At 40.4% G+C, this 17,884-nt stretch overlaps 1 protein-coding gene across 1 annotated transcript in view; it reads left to right on the plus strand.

The window, feature by feature from the left end:
- Rsf1 (remodeling and spacing factor 1) overlaps positions 1-17,884 on the plus strand; it is a 115,881-nt gene that overhangs the window by 26,421 nt on the left and 71,576 nt on the right. The window contains exon 2 of the mRNA XM_032892968.1: positions 8,627-8,718. Within this exon, the coding sequence (XP_032748859.1) occupies positions 8,627-8,718 (92 nt within the window). The remainder of the gene's footprint in view (positions 1-8,626; positions 8,719-17,884) is intronic.

The raw sequence follows: 17,884 nt of genomic DNA on the forward strand, positions 1-17,884 counted from the left end.
TAGGGGACACAAGAAAGGAATTTGTAAAATAGAACTAGCTTTCAAGGAAACAGCTGAAAGGTATCCTTCAGAGGTATCTGAAGGAGTTGAAAAAGAAATAAAGATGTAAGGAGGAGAGAAGCCTGAACTGGTGGACAGCATAACAGGCTGCACTGTGGCCGTTTGACTGCAAGCCGGAGTGTGGTGAGTCCAAAGTCAATGGCCAAGTAAGAGAGTTAGAGAACTCCTGGAGAACAAGACTGGATGAGCATGTGAAGGATACTTAAAAATAATATTAAATAATATTACTAGCATGTTAATCAATAAATGTTTATTTAACATAGTTACATATTTGATGCTCTTGTATTGTTTAAAGCAAATAGCAACCCAAAAATTCATTCAGTCATAAATGAAAGTACCTGGAAATTTTTTTTTCTTTTTTTCAGAGCTGGGGACTGAACCCAGGGCCTTGCACTTGCTAGGCAAGCGCTCTACCACTGAGCTAAATCCCCAACCCCCACCTTTTTTTTTTCCCCTTTTTAAAAGATTTATTTATTGTATATGAGTACACTGCTGTCTTCAGACACACCAGAAGAGGGCATCAGATCCCACTATAGATGGTTGTGAGCCACCATGTGGTTGCTGGGATTTGAACTCAGGACCTCAGGAAGAGCAGTCAGTGCTCTTAACCACTGAGCTATCTCTCCAGCCCCCCCCTTTTTTTTTTAAAGATATATTTATTTTGTATATATATATGAGTACACTGTAACTGACTTCAGACACTCAGACACACCAGAAGAGGGCATCGAATCCAGATGGTTGAGAGCCACCATGTGGTTACTGGGATTTGAACTCAGGACATCTGGAAGAGCAGTCAGTGTTCTTAACTGCTGAGCCATCTCTCCAGCCCCTAGTACCTGGAAATTTTATGGTCCTTCAAGAGACCTGGTCTGAGAAACTACCTAGAAGAATATGTGTTTTCTTCTACAGAGTGTGACCTTGGACCAGTAGTGGTCACTGTCATCATGGCTGTCTTTGTGAGTGTTCATGTGTTGCTAGGAAGGGAATGATTGGCTTTAAGCATGCTAGGTAGGCACCCTGTCAATGAGCTACATCACTAGTAAGAGCTGTCTTCCTTTCACTTAGGGCAATTAAGTTTTATGTACATAAGAGTTAAGTATTTAGACCATCAATTAGAATATCATGCCACGAGGATGTTAACGTTTCCAAAATAACTACTTAAAAATTTAAAAAAGTCTTATAACATTTATTTATTGACTAAGTAATTTGTGTATATAGGCACATGCCACACACACAGCATTTATGGGAAGGTCAGAGACTTGTAGAGCTTTTCTGTCCTTGCCCAGTATTGAACTCAGGTCATCAGGCTTGGCAACAGTTGTCTTTCCTCACTGAGCTGTGCCAACAGCCCTGTTTAATGATACTAAAACACAGATCTCAGGAAGAAAGGTTCTTTTTTTTCTTTTTTCTTTTTATGTGTGTGAGTATTTGGCTGTGTGTGTGTATGTATGTATGTATGTATGTATGTATGTATGTATGTGCACGTTGTTTTAGCATGGTGTCCATGGAAGTCAGAATGTAACATCAGATCCCTTGGAACTGGAGTTACAGACAGTTGTGACTTGCCATGTGGCTGATGGGCATCAAACCTGGTCCTCTGGAAGAGCAGTCAGTGCTCTTAACTGCTAAGCTCTTAATCGCCAGTCTGGAATGGTTCTTTAAGCTGATATTTCTCTTTTGGGCCATCCATGTGTATCAAATTATTGAGCATATTTTCAGGATAATTAAAACTTTTTTTGGTGGGAATAAATGTTATGCTGAATTCCCCAAGAAGCAGATGTTGAGAAAGCGACATAAGTACAGCTGTGACTCTGTCTTGCCTTGGTCTCTGCTTGTAGAATTTTCAAGTTGAACCTGGATGTAAATGGATCTTTTAAAAAGTTAAAGTCAAGGAATGTTTCTCCTATTCCTTCTGTGGATTCTCATTGCACTTAGAATAGAGTCTAAACTTGACTGGTTTAGAAAAAATCCAGATACTTAAACAAGTCAAAGGCTTTATTAATTTGCATTCTGCTTACTTCTCCAGCCAAGTCTTTGTTTGTCAAGGTGCAGTCGTTGGTCCAGGGCTTCTCACATGTCAGGTGGGAGGCACTGCGTGTCTCCAGCATTGCTGGACACTTGGGCATGTCTTTCTTGCCTTGTACACTTTTTTCATTCACTTGCTTGGCATATCCTTTTCTTAACTATTGTTAGAGAGGCATTTCCTGGTGGCATTAACTCTGTAAAATGTGGCAAAAATTTCAGCACTTGATACATGTAGGCGAAGGATTTCAACTGGTACTGGTTTTTCCATTTTTAAGAGGTCCTCAGCTTCTGTCCATTGGTTGGGTATCTGTGTCTGTCTCATTCAGCTGTTTGTTGGACCTCTTGGAGAGCAGCCATGTCTGTAAGAACCATAGCATCAGTAATAGTGTCAGGCCTTGGAGCCTCCCCTTTGAGGCAGATCCCAAGTTGGGCCTGTCACTGAACCTCCTTTCCCTCATTTTTTTCCCCCCTCATTTTTTCCCCTCGTTTTTCCTCTGTTTTTGTCCCTGCAGTTCTTTCAGACAGGAACAATTCTGGGTCAGAGTTTTTGACTGTGGGATGACAACCCCATCCTTCCACTTGATGCCTTGTCTTTCTACTGTAGGTGGACCCTACAAGTTCCCCCTCTCCACTGTAGGGCATTTCATCTGAGGTGCAGATGCTAAGACTGAAGGAGTCTTTGGAAGGGTGGCCTCACACAGTGCTGCAGTTGTACAGCCCAGCTGTCCTTAAATCTATCTAGCATTTGTACCAACTACCTTGTTTATAGTAAATACATTCTGCACTTTGGATTTGGTCTCATCTGAGCCAGTTTGGGTGTATTACTGTGTGGGAACAGAAATTCCATGCTAAATAGAGCTCTGAAAAATGGAAGTAGTGGAAGGAGTTCTTTCTCCCCTGCCTTATGGCTGTTCTTGGATAAATTAGTTCAAAATAGTAATAAGCTGGTGTAGTTGTTTATATTATACTTACCTAGAATTTTTCTGGGTCTCAGACCTTTTCAGGGGTTTTAAGGTATAGTATAGTTTACAGTCTTAAGCCATTTCACTCTCTTTTTGGAACACTAAGATGATTGGTTAAATGAACTCTTTGAAGGTGAGGTATAGGAACACAGGACAGTCATGTCAAGAACCAAGTGACCTGAGGGGCTCAGTCTCATTATTCTAAAACTGCTCCACAGCAGGTTCTAAGAACTGGGCAGCAAGTGAAGCTCTCGTCAGCTTGTTTTCCAGTCACTGTGTCTAAAATCAGTGTTCTCTCACCTATGACCAAGATAAAATAACTGGGTTCATAACTCTGAGTCGATCTCTGCTCGTAGGTGTAGAGGAAATTTAAATAACAGACTCTTAAAGGATCAAGGAGGAGATTAGGCATTATAAGCTGCTGTAATTTATACCATTCCAAAAGCAGAATCTAAGTAACAGACCAGACTTGCAGAAGCAGCAACATTTTAAAGACTTTATAATAAAAAGACGCTTAGAGAAGTGTCAGTGTGGAATATCTTTGGGCAATTGGGCCAGCCCTACAGTCTGCATTTTTCCACTTCTGCCCCATGACTGTGTCCTCTGGCAGGATCTTCATGACTGACCCCTGGCCTTTACTTCTTGTTTTGGAATCTTTCACCTCTTGAGGCCTTAGGAGGAAAGGGTTCTTAGTTCAGTTGGGACAGAAATCTATGCTTTTCAGAAAAGAATGGTTTGAAGTTAGTAAATTATTTCAAGGTTTATAAGTAATGCTGTGGAAGTTAGGTTATTTAGAAAATGACAAGTGAATAAAATTAGAGCTTTGTCAATGTGTAGAAAATGATCATATGATTTAAGAATGTAGTTAATATTTTTAGTCAGGTGTAGAGGCACAACCTTTAATCCTAGCATTCAGGAGGCTGGTGGATCTCTGAGTTCGAGGCCAACCTGGTCTACTGAGTGAGTTTCAGGAAAGCCAGGGCTACATAGAGAAACTCTGTCTTGAAAAACAAACAAACACACAAACAAAAGACATATAAAGTTAGGGCTGGCAAAATGGCTCCGCAGGTGTAAAGAGGCTTGCTGCCAAGCCTGAGAAGCTGGGTTTGATCCCCAGGAACCACATGGTGGGGGAAGGACTGACTCTGGAACTGTCCTCTGACCGTCACACACTTTTTCATAAATGTATCTATAACACATGCAATAAATAAATAAATAAATAAAATTAAATAAAGTTTTTTTTTTTTTTTCCCCGGAGCTGGGGACCGAACCCAGGGCCTTGCACTCGCTAGGCAAGCGCTCTACCGCTGAGCTAAATCCCCAACCCCAAATAAAGTTTTTTTTTTTTTTTTTTTTTCTTTTCTTTTTTTTTGGAGCTGGGGACCCAGACAGGGCCTTGGGCTTCTAGGCAAGCGCTCACCACTGAGCTAAATCCCAACCCCCAAATAAAGTTTTTTAAAGAATAAATAAAACCAAAAGCTCGCTCGGCTCTGGTCCTTGAGAGATGGCTCAGCAATTAAGAGCTCTTGCTCCTGTTCCAGAGAACTGGCGTTCCGTTTTCAGTAACCATGTTGGCTGGCTCATAAACTACCTACCACTCCAACTCCAGTGACCGCTTCTGGCCTTGGTGAGCATTTCCACTCACACGTATATATTTCCACACAGACACATAAATATATACATAACTTTAAAAAAGCAATTGAAAGTAGCTTCGTTCTTTACATTCATTAGCCACATATCAGATCTCCGTAGCCTCATGTGGCTGAATGGCTGCTGTGTTGGAAATTGCAGATACAGAACACATGGTTATTCCACAGTGCTCTATTAGGTAAGCAGCTGCTTTAGTGAATGTTGAGTTTCATACTATGACAATTTTATTAATTTTCAAGCAAATTTTGGAGGTTGCTAAGGACAAAGAGCTAGAGTTTCACACAAGGTAAGCATGTGCTGTATCACCAAGCTAGCTATCTCCCAGCTCTATTTTTTCTTTTGAAATGTTTGCCCATTTATTTTATCAGTTAACATATTCATTGCTCTTAAAGATCATCACATTTTAGTTGTCTTTGTAAGAAAAAATTAAATACATTTTGTTACTGTCTTAGTCAGTGTTCTGTTGCTGTGAAGAGACACCATGGCCGCTACAGTTCTTACAAAAGAGCATTTAATTGGGGCTGGCTTACAGTGTCATGTGGCTTCACTCTATAATAAGAGCTAGTACCTTAATAAATTCAGTAATACTTATGTTTTTATATACCTAAATTAACATAATCAAGATTTGTAAAAAAGAATGAGAAACATGATAACTGTGTATTGATTTTTGTTTTCTCTTAGCTTTTTTAAAAGTAGTGCCAACAGAATAAACATATTTCATGATTTCTGTATGAGGTGGTAGGTAGTTATAAAAAACCTGGTGTCTGAGTCACCACTTGATGCAGGCAGTATGAGCAGCAGTGACAGTCTAAGAATAAAAGACATGCATGCCTACTGTTTTTGGAACGCCTGAGACTTAAATTTCCCAGTCATTGAAAGATGAAGTTGATTCACATGGAAATGAGCTCACAGGGACTCACAGGCAACAGGCAAGGAGAGGGTTAATGGGCATCCAACAGAAGAAAGTGATTTCTATGAAGGAGTTCAGTGTAAATGTGAGAGAAATGGATTGGGAGTTAGACTGAAATAATTATCAGGACTCTGAGACAAGGGCAAGAAGTTTAAATTTATATAAGTATTTTGGAGCTATAAATGTATTTACCAATTGCTAAGTTGGGATATTGGTTTGAGTATAGACTATGTTTAGCAGTTCTTTTTTTTTTTTTCCCTGAAGTGAGGAGGAGGTTGAAGGTTTGGGGGGTAGTAGGCTGAGGTTAGAAGGTAGCAGATTGAGATGGGGTTAGGTAAATCATGGACTTAATATGTTTGGGAAACGAAAGAGTTGAAGGTGATCTTAGTTTCCAAAATTCATAACAATCAAAGGTCTTTGAATTCTATCTAGCATTTTACTGTTTCAGAACTCCAGGAGATAACCAGTCTTTTAATACAGATTAGAAATTCAAGGTTCAGGGTTAAAGGTTCTAACCTCTGACATAGGCTGGGAGAACTAGAAATGAGCCGGGGTGGGGTTTGTTTGTTGTGCTTTGTCTTTGGCCTCCCTCTTGGGTTAGGTGAGCCTCACTCGGTTTTCTTCACTGCACTAGCGGCCTGTCAACATTCTGTTGATCTTATTTCCTAAACCATGTCTCGTAGTTCCGACTGCTCTCATCTTTGTAGATATTTTCTTGACTTTACATCAAAATTTGACCCTATACCATAAAAGCAAGCAAATGAAAGCTTTTGTTTTAAAATCTAATTTCCTCTCATTCGGTTATTGAGATATTTCAGAAGTACAGAGCAGTCTCCTGCCTCAACTTGTAAATAAAATCCGTCTTCTTAGCTGGCTTTGTACGCTGTCTGTGTGGTAAAGTCCCTGTCTGAAGTTCCATAGTCATTGTTCACTGTTTTGTTTGTAGCATTTACATCTCCTTTTGTTTCTATATGAAATTCTCCCCGTCCATCCTATCCTATAGGTTTTTATCAATTGATTTTATCTTAAAGATCATCACATTTTAGTTGTCTTTGTAAGCAAAAGTTAAATACATTTTGTTACTGTCTTAGTCAGTGTTCTGTTGATGTGAAGAGACACCGTGGCCACTGCAGCTCTTACAGAAGGAAGCATTTAATTGGGGCTGGCTTACAGTATCAGAGGTTTAGTTCACTGACATCATGGTATGGAGTGACTGTCTACATGTGCCTAGCCTACCTGGGGAAGACTCACGCATGTAGGCTCGCTTAGGACAAGGACTGTTTTCATTTGCTGATAGTAGACTCTTAGAAATTGTTGAATGGGCGAATGTTAAACTTCCAAGATATGTCAAGTTGGAAGTGGTTTCAGAAGAAAGCTCCTGGGCTGGAGAGATGGCTCAGCGGTTAAGAGCACTGACTGCTCTTCCAGAGGTCCTGAGTTCAAATCCCAGCAACCACATGGTGGCTCACAACCATCTGTAAAGGGATCCGATGCCCTCTTCTGGTCTGAAGACAGCTACAGTGTACTTATATACATAAAATAAATAAATCTTTTTTTTTGTTTTAAAAGAATGTCGGCAGAAGAAAGCTCCTGAGAGAATGAGGACTGTGGAAAGTTATTTCCCCATCTTAGAGTGGTCTGCACAGTATTCATATTTAACACCATATTAGATCAAACATATTGAAGAATGCCGCAGATTTATTTCTAAGATACTCATAGTGCTCCATAAGGGCAATTAACAAATACTGAGAATCCTTGCTATTAAAAAAAACATTGTTTTGGTCCAGCATTTTCTTAATATTTGATTATGGAAAAATGTAAGTAGGATACCTGTAATTTCTTTTAGGTTGCTAGTGGTATTTGGGATTTGGGAAATAAAGAATTTGGCAGGTGTATGTGTTTTATATTTCCCTTGGGTCTAACTAATATAATTTAAAAACAATAAGATCAGACATGAGGGATAGTTAGAGGAACTCTGGTTGTTTGCAGTGATAACAGAGAACCTGAGGGACAACAGAGCAATCTTTTGAAGTTCCTAATGAAGAGGAATTAAATTACTGTCTTTTAAACCAGAGACTAAGAGTCAAACCCAGTGAGGGAAGAGAGTTCCTCTTAAAGACACTGCCTAATGGTTAGACCTGTCTAGAGAGGGGAGCTTCGGAGGATTCCTTTTCTTTTTCTTTTCTCTCCCTACCTCTCTTTCTATTTTTCTTTTGTTTGTGAAGGCTGGCAGGCAGAAATCTGTAACGTGCTATATGCTACAGAGACGTTTAGCTCATTAGGTGGGAGTTAGATTTGAAGAAAGGGTTCTTTGTTTGTTTGTTTGATAGTTTGAACACTGTTAGACCAGTTTCTGAAATGCCCACCAACCTAATATGTATAATCTTCAATTTCTTTCTCACAGTGTGAATTTATATGTTGGTCTGGAATCCAAATGGATAGCATGAGAAACACATGAGGAATTTTAGTTGTATAGTTAAGTGCTTTTTGATGGTTATTTTTGATGGTTATTACTTATTGTATTCCTGTAGGTTGAACCTGGAGCCTCTACATGCTAGGCAGTGTGCTTTACCTCCAGCCTCATTTCCAGTCATATTAAAACTGAACCAGATCAGTTTGGAGCAGTTTTCTGTTCACAGAAAAGCAGAAAGTTCAGGGCATTGACTTTGCTCTGCTGCCCTACATGCGCCCCTCATCCCTACCCATGTGGGACCTACATTGCGTGGGGCTTGTGCAACTATTGAACTACTGTGACTTACTCTCTAATTTCCAATAGAATTATTAATTATGGTTTGAAATACAACTGTTCCCTATTAGTGCTCTCATAAAATGGTAGTCATTTTTCACTCTAGTTCTGACTTTTAGAACTCAATGGATGCAGAGAGAATCAATGTCCTATGTTTTGAGAAAATATTTAAGGCTGGAGGAAGTTGTTTGTTTGTTTGTTTGTTTTTAGAATCTTAAATATCTGTAAATATTTTATTTTGTTGGCTAACAGTAGTTTTCCCTTCCTTTTAAGTACCAAAAGAATTGGTGGAACTGCATTTGAAGTTAATGAGGAAGATTGGCAAATCCGTTACAGCAGACAGATGGGAAAAATACTTGATCAAGGTAACTGCAAATTACCTTTCCTGCCACCGAAGTGCTATCCTTGTCTAACATGAATTGGTATTTGCATTTAATAATATGCTTTTAAAACAATTTATTAGTTACATAATATGACTGCACTCCATGCTATTATTGTGTGTAAGTATGTTTTGGAAGACGACACTGTATGTATATTTAGTTTTGGTTGTTTTGGAGAGAACAACTCTGTGACACTATGCTGGCTTTGAATTTGACATACTTCTGCTTCACAACGCCCAACTAAGCAACAGCTCCATCACTCCTTGAACGTGCTAGACAAGAACTTTACCACGGTAGCATCTTCATTTCTAAGCTTAGGCTAAAAAGTTGTGCCTTTTTTGTGTGTCCTGAGGTTTTTGTTTTGTTTTGTGGTTTTTTTTAAAGCCGCCACCTCTGTAGCCCAAGCTGGCTTTGAACTCCCCATCCTCTTGGTGTCTGTCATCGCAGCGCTGGGATTTTTGTCACATGCCATCATTTCTACTCTCTCAGAACTTTTCACATTTTCTCTCATTTTTTAAAGTCATCCTGCTCAAATCCAATACCCAGGGAAGTTATTTTTGTTTAAGATCACCCAGAAGTTGAAGACAGAACCTGACTTTTATCATTGCTTTGAAAGAGAAAAATCTCTAAAATCTGTTAGGTTAGTAGAAGAGACTTCTAAATTACCCATTGAGTCAAAAAAGTGAAAACCGAAAGTAACAGGACAGCTTGGGTCGTCTCAGCTATAGGATGGATACTACTAAAAGCAAAATCAGTGCTTATGTAGGGTGACTAAACTTTCAGTCTTCCTGCCTCTACCTCTGAGTGCTGATACTGTAGCTGTGTGCCACCATGTGGTGCTGGGGACAGAATCTTATCTTAGGCTCTGTGCTTGCTAGGCAGACATTCTGAAAACTGAGCTCCACTCCCAGTCTCCCATTCAGACTCATTGTCCAGAATCCCATCCAGACGATGAGAGCTGCATACAAGTGTACTTACAGCAGCCTAAGTCTGTGTGTCTTGTACTAAATTTACATGATGTGCAGTGGTCGTATTGTGACTTCTGTAACCAGAGCATCGGTTCTCAGCCTGTGAATCGTATGTCAGATATCTACAGTACCATTCACGTTTACAGCTGTAAAGTAGCAACAGAAATAATTTACGGTTGAAGGCCACCACACCAGGAGGAACTGTATCAAGGCTGAGACCCACTTCATTCGAGTATTAGGTGACAGTTTTAAGCTGTTGAAAAGACTTACCTTGTCCGTTTAAAAATTTTTTAACCCAACCTGTGAGATGGCTCAGTGGGTAAAGGTAGTAGCCACCAAGTCTGATGATCTGAGTTTACTCCCTGGATCCTACACAGTGGGCTGGGGTCCTGAGAGTTGATCTCTGACCTGCCTCGCATGCTGGAAACCACACAAAAATCAAACAAATAAATGTAATAAAAGTTTCAAAATATTATCATTCCTGTTTTTTTCTGTGGGGGAGGAGGATTGTAAGAGTCTAAAGTGCTGTGAAAAGAGGATTTGGACAAGAACTCTTCTTTTCATAGTAAAACCATACATTGGGTCATCTTTGTTGTATTTTATACCACATACAACAGCGATTTCAATCAATTCAGTGTCCATCAGATGAGGAATTGGAAAGGCCCCCATCCTCTGCTGATTGAAGTAGTCAAAACATTGACAAAAGTCAACGGGGGAAGGAACGGAATCTTCCAATTCTACATTTGTAGGACTGGCTTTTGAATAAAAATCAAAATAAAATATATTCAGTTGGGGATGTAGATTGGTGGGTAGAGCCTGGCCTAGCATGGCAGAGGCCCTGGGTTTGATTGATTACTAGCATTGCAGAAGCCTGCCATCCCAGGCCTTTTAGAGCTGGAAGCAGGAGGATCACAAGGTTTCAGACTCGGTCTCTAAACGTAGCTACAGGTCCCCTGGGCTACACAGAACCCTGTCCTTAGAACAACCAAAGGAAAGGCAGATCTTCTTTCACACACACAAACACACACGTGTATGCACACGCTGTAATTTTAAAAGAATAAATGCTAATAACAGGTCAGTTAAATGGCTCAGGAGGTGGTTGCTACCAAGTTGTTGACCTAAGCTTTATTCCCTAGACCCACATAGTGGAAGGAGAGAACTGACTTCTTCAAGTTGTCCTTTGACCTCCACATGTGCCTTGTGGTAGGTGTGCACCCACACATATGTCCATGCATGTGCATTTGAGCATGCACACACGCATGCATACACAATAAATTTATTAATTTTCAACATAAAGTGCAGTAAAGTTGGCTTAGCTTTTCAAAGTTTTTATGTCATGGAATTTTCTAAAAGCAAAATTAAGTAAGATTTAATTAAATTGCTGAAAACAATCTGTGAATGATAAATAATAATTTTTTAGCTATTCAAGTGCTTTTTAAAATACCAATGAAATTGTTGGTTATTCCTTTTGCAAAATGATTAATTAATGAAGAGGGTTTGGAGCTTAAGAAGAGATGCTGGGATATCAGGACACTAGTTTAACATTATTAAAATTGTTTTTGTTTCGAGGCAGGGTCTCACTTTGCAGTTAGACTGGTCTCTAATGTGCAGTCTCTCAGTGTGCTGAGGTGATAGTACAGTCTGCCTGGGAGAGATTTAATTTTCTGTGCTTTTTAAATTCTTGTTTGTTATTGTTCTGAGAACTGAGGTAGAAATGTGGTCTGTTTTAATCCTGTCTCTGTTAGCAGACTTTAGTGTTGTGAATGAGTTAATGTGTTTAATGATTCCCACTGTCTGAACTGCTCTCAGGCTTTGTAAGATGTAGGACTTGCTCTGTAGACCAGGCTGGCCTATAGCTCACAGAGACTCCTGCTTTAGCTGGGAGTTAGAGGCCACTTCTAGTTCACCTGTTCCTAGTTGAGACACATTCCCTCAGGCTCTCCCACTGACTGCTGTTTAGTGCGCTCACAGAGTTGAGTATTCACATCACAATCTGATCAGAGAAGAGACTTCATACTCTTTAGCAGTAGTCACACTTCCCCTGCATTTCATAACTCGAACTTGCTTGTTCTGGATGTTATATTTAAATGGGATATATATGTAAATTGTGTAAGTCTCTATATCTAATCTATATCTATCCCTCCCTCCCTCCTTTCTTTCGGTGGTGGTGGTGGTGGTGGTGGTGGTGATGTGGTTTCTCTGGTTGTTCAGGAACTCACTTTCTAGACCAACATAGCCTCAAACCCACCAAAATTTACATACCTCTGCCTACTAAAATGCTGGGATGAAAGCCCCACCCCCAGCTAAAGTTATTTTTCAAGATTAATTTACCTGTTCTGATCTTGGATTTCCATATGAATTTGGGATCAGTTTACCAATTTATAAAAAGTTTCACCTTGAATTGGTGAAGCGGTTGTTTAATCTAGATCATATTGTGGTGTATTACTATCCTAGCAACATAGCTTCAGATCCATAAGAATAGTCTGTCATTTCATTCTTTTTTAGGTCTTCTTCAATTTCTTTAAAAAATGTTACATACTTTCCAGAGTTAGGTCTTAAATACCCATTTGTTGTACCTCGTTCTGTATAATATTTTGCTGATGTCAAAATCTACAGATACTCAATTGCTTAAATAAAAAACCATTGTGATTGCATATAGCATCCCTATATATGCGTTCTCTTATACATGTTATTAAGTTGTTTTATGTATATGGGTGTTTGCCTTCATATCTATTCACCATGTGTATTGCATACCTGGTGCCCTCAGAGGCTAGAAAAGTGTTTCAGATCCCCTAGAACTAGAGTTACAGAGTGTCGTGTGCTGCTTGTGGGTGCTTGGAATAGAACCAGGGTCCTCTGGAAGACCAGCCAGTGCTCTTAATTTCTGACCCATCTCTGTAGCACCTGTTTGTTTAGGAGACAGGACATCACTATGTAGTTCTGGGTAGCCTGGTACACTCTTTGTCAGTGGTGCTCAACCTGTGGTTGAGACCCCTTTGGGGAATAGACCAACCCTTTTACAGATATTAGATATACCGTATATCAAATATTTACCTTATGATTAATAACTGTAGCAAAATTATAGTTATGAAATAGCAATAGGAATAATTTTGTTGGTTGGGGGTCACCACAACATGAGGAGCTCTATTAAACGGTTGCAGCATTAGGAAGGTTGAGAACCACTGCTTAATGTAGAACAGGTTAGCCTTAATATCATAAGAGATCCACCTGCCTTTGCCTCCTGAGTATTGGGATTCAAGATGTGCACCACTGTATGTAGCTCCTGCTTTTTTATCCTGAATGCTTTCCACCTCATCACTTTGAGCCACTGTGGTAATTTTAATAATATACTCCCCATATTCTTGGACATCTGAAAAATTGGTCCCCAGTTGGTGACACTGTTTGGGTAGGTGTAGTAGTTGATATTTAATCTCAACCCAGGGTTTCTACCCCACCTTTAATCATTCCATACCCAGATAAAAGACACACAACCTTTATATTTATAGCAAGCCTTAATCAGCACTAAAGCTGGGCAGACATCTATCCTATAAGCTATTATGTCTACTTCCCTGCCTATAACCCCACAATATGACTTGCCTTGTTCCAGCTGATCTGCTCTTAGCTCCAGTTGACTAGCCATCATGGCCATGTCTTTAACATTCTTACACCATGGCGTCTTTTCTTTCCACTTCTCTTGTATTCTCCCTTAGACCCCAAGCCGAGGAACCCAAATGCCCACCTATCATGTGCCCAGCTGTAGGCTGTCAGCATCTTTATTTAACCAAGAGTTTTCTATCAAGAAGAAAGGTCACAGTGTGGGTGGGGATTCTTTCACCCCTTTGGGCGACCAGGTCTTGGGGGGCAGTATTTAGTATAACAATACACAGCAAACAACCAAACCCCAACAGGAAGGTTAGGAAGTGTTGCCTTGTTGGAGGAATAATATCACTGTGTGGCAGACTTCGAGGTTTCGAAAACCATGTGTCATTTCTAGTGTATTCTCATTGCTTCCTGTTTGCTTTTTGAGATGTGAGTTCTTGGTTGCTACTCCAGCTTCTGTGTCTGTCACTATGTGGTCTCTGTTACTGTTGACCCTAACCATTTGAAACTGGAAGCCCAAAATACACCCCCTCCCTGGAAGTTGCCTTGGTTGCAGTGTTTTATCATAGCAACAGAAAAGTCTTGAGAATCCTTTAAAGACTGATATTTTGAATTAAGAATCTTTGTTTTTGGGGTTGGGGATTTAGCTCAGTGGTAAGGCCCTGGGTTCGGTCCCCAGCCCCGAAAAAAAAAAACAAAAAAAAAAAAAAAAAGAAAGAAAGAAAGAAAGAAGCCAAGGCAGGAGCTCACTCAAGCCGAGATCGTGGAGGAATGCTGCTTACTGGCTTGTTCTTGATGGCTTGCTTAGCTTGCTTTCATCTTTCTTTTTCTTTCTTTTTTTTTAATTATTCACTTTATATCCTGTCTGCTGCCCTCCCTCCCAGTCACTCCCTCAGTTCTTCCCCCATTCCCCCTCCCCTTCTCCTTTGAGTGGGTTGAGGCCCACTGATTATTCCCCCACCCTGGCACGTCAAGTCACTGCAGGACTGGGCACATCCTCTCCCACTGAGGCCAGACAAAGCAGCCCAGCTAGAAGAACATACCTACCGACTGGTAGCAGCTTTTGGGATGGCTCCCGTTGCGGGGGACTCACATGAAGACTGAGCTGCACGTCTGCTACACATATTCAGGGCATGGTAGGTCCAGCCTGTGTATGCTCTTTGGGTGGTGCTTCAGGCTCTGAGAGCCCCAAGGGTCTAGGTTAGTTGACTCTTGGCTTTCCTCTAGAGTTCCCATCCTTTTCAGGGCCTACAGTTCTTTCCTTGACTCTTCCATAACTAGCTTATGTTTGGCTGTGGGTTTCTGCATCTGAGTCAGCTGCTGGGTGGAGCCTCTCAGAGGACAGCCATGCTACACTCCTGTCTGTAAGCATAGCAGAGCACCTTTAATAGTCAGGGATTGGTGCTCGCCCATGGGATGGGTCTTAAGCTGGGGCAGTTATTGATTGGCCTACATTTCTGATAGGATAAATTTATGGGTGCATTGGTGTCCCTATCACTCAACTGGGATTTCTGCCTGGCTACAGGAGGTGGCCTCTTCAGGTTCCATATCCCCAAGTCTGTGAGTTACAGCTAATGTCACCCCTATTGATTCTTTTTTTTTTTTTTTTTTTTTTGGTTCTTTTTTTTCGAGCTGGGTGATTCTTGAATGCTTTCCTTATCCCATGTCTCTGTCACATTTTCAATGGCTCCCACTTCTCCACCCCCTGCCAGTTGCAGATTTCTATTCATTCTCATGGCCATATGACCATCTCTCTTGTCCCTCCCCACACTTGATTCTGAATCCTCCACTCCCTTCCCTATCCCGTCCCACCCAGTTCCTTCCCTCCATTTGCTTCCTACAATTATTCCCCCTTTAAGTGATATTCAGGCATCCTCTGTTGGGCCTTCCTTCTTGCTTAGCTTCTTTGGGTCTTCTGTTGAGTGCAGCATGGATATCCTGTGGTTTTTGGGCTCATATCCACTTATAAGTGAGTACATACGATGCATGTTATCTTGTTCTGGGTTACCTCACTCAGGATGATATTCTCAAGTTCCATCCTTCCTCACTTAACCATTATTTCTTGAATGAATGAATGAATGAATGAATGATTTTTAAATAGCTTGTCAAAGACATAAAGACAAATCTGTATCTGTGATGTTTTACAGACTGAAAAACAGCAGATTTCTCTTTATGATAATAAAAGAGAAAACTGTTGGTTTTTTAAAAAAGGAATATTATACTTGCCCATATATTAAATGTTATTTCCTTCTCTAAATCACCAAAATGGCATACCTTGTTGTATGAGCCCTGTATATTACTTATTTGCCAATACATTTTACTTATGTGAAGTTACTCGTCACATGTGCTGTGGTTTGAATATGGAGCTCCTCTTACAGCTTATGTGTTGAGCACTAGGCCCCCAGCCAGTAGGACTACTTTGGAAGATTGTGGAACCTTTGTGATTTGAGACCTAACTGGTGGACATGAGCTTAGAGATTCTCTAGCCTGGCCAGAACCATGTTTCTGGTCTGCCAGATTGTGGGGAATTACAGCTGTATGCTCTGTCCACCATGCTGTTCCCACTGGTGGACTAGCTCCTAAACTGTGGTCCAGAATAAATCCTTCCTCCCTCACATCGCCTCTGTAGGTGCTTGGTCACGGCAATAAGAAAGTAGCCAATAAATCACATGAAGGTCCAAGTGTCACTTTGGCTCAGGTTGTATTATTAAACTTTTCTTTTTTAGCCACCAATGTTTTTTGTGAATTATTAAACATGCTATTGCTAGTCTAAAGCAGCAGCCAGCAAACTATAGCCAAATCCTGCCTGTTTTTGTAAATCAGGTGGAATTGGAACAGGGACAAGTCTGTTGGTAGATGGTCTGTAGTTGATGTCATGCTGCAGTTACAAGCCAAGTATTTTGACCAAGTGAGTACATGACACTTATAATATTTGCTATTAGCCTTCTGCAGATACAGTTGATTGATATCTGGTCTAAAGGGCATATAGATCATTTACTGTTCTTAGTTTTGGCTATCATATAATTAAAATACTAGAAAACCATTGACCAACCTGATATTAAACATATGGAAAGGTTAAACTTCTCCATTTACATCAAGATGGTGGCCCACTAATCTGATGTCACATTAATCAAGCACAATCAAACACATCAAAAGCCAACTTTATTCTTTTTCAAACCTATTATACCTGCAGAAACTGTGATATATTCGTGTTATCATCAACATTTTTAGTCTGAACCAAGAATCAGACATTGCCCCAGAGTTCTTTTCCCTGCATCCCAGTAATCAACCACCATCCACTTGCTACTGCTTATTTCATGCAGTTACCATCCCTTGCCTGATCTCTCTGACTCTCTCTCTGTCTCTCTCTGTCTCTCTCTCTCTCTCTCTCTCTCTGTCTCTCTCTCTCTGTCTCTCTCTGTCTCTCTCTGTCTCTCTCTCTCACACACACACACACACACACACACACACACACACACACACACACACACACCTCCCTTCCCTAATTCCCTACAAATGCTAAGATTACAGATATGTGTGGCCACACTTGCCTGTCACATGAGCACGGGGATCTGAACCCAGGGCCTCTCTGTATTGCACAGCAAGAGCTCTTATCTACTGAACCATCGCTCCACCCCAAAAAGTAACTTATTAGACACAGGAATGAAAGTGTAATACTTACCAATTCGGAAATTCATCTTACAAATTACAAATCTACTCTTGTCTTGAACCTGCCATCTTTCCCCCAAGAGTTCCTGCATATGCTGTATCTTCTGGAATGCTTTCCTGCCAACTCGTTGAGTTCCTGGCAAACTTACTTATCCCTTAAGCCTCAGCTTGAGTGTTACTGTCTCCTTGAGGCATTTTCCCAGGACGATGTTCCTTAGTTAAAGTCTATTGTATAAATTTTTCCTCTGTGGACTTGGTATTAACTTCATTATGGAAACTATTGTATGTTTTGTTTTGCTTTGCTTTGTGTTTTCCTCTGAGACAGGGTCTCCCTGTGTAGCCGCAAGCTTCTGACTCTATTGCCTAAGTCTCTCTGGTGCTGAGATTACAGACATGTGCCAGAAGGCCTGGTCCTATTGTGTGGTTTTTATATTGAATGTTCACTATGTACTGTTTAAAACTATACTTTTGTGTGTGTGTTATTGTACCTTTGAAATACAGATTATCTCTGTTTTGTGTATAAGGAAATTGAATTTGAGAAACTCAATAACTTGTGTAGGCCACATTGCCAAAAATGACAGAGCCAGCATTTCACTGAGGCCCAGGACTTGCTGACTCCAGTGCTTTGATGGACCATTGATGAAGTGTCTCTCACAGGCCTTTCTTGATGTGTCTCTTGAATGCTTGTTTCTTCTCAGCTTTTAGGAAGTGGCATTAGGTTTAACTGTCACTTAGACAATTCCAGGTTTTGTTTTGTTTTGTTTTAATTTATTTCTCATTCACAGTCATTAGCTAGTTTTGTGGTAGTACTTTTACCTTTCTTTGCTCTCTATTGCTTTCCTGTAGTAGTGCTGTAGTATGTGTTACTGAGTAATGGGATATCATTAAATTAAAAAGTCTGTTTAAATATAGAC

The sequence above is a fragment of the Rattus rattus genome, chromosome 2, assembly GCF_011064425.1.
Source record: "Rattus rattus isolate New Zealand chromosome 2, Rrattus_CSIRO_v1, whole genome shotgun sequence".
In the NCBI taxonomy this organism is placed as follows: Eukaryota; Metazoa; Chordata; class Mammalia; order Rodentia; family Muridae; genus Rattus; species Rattus rattus.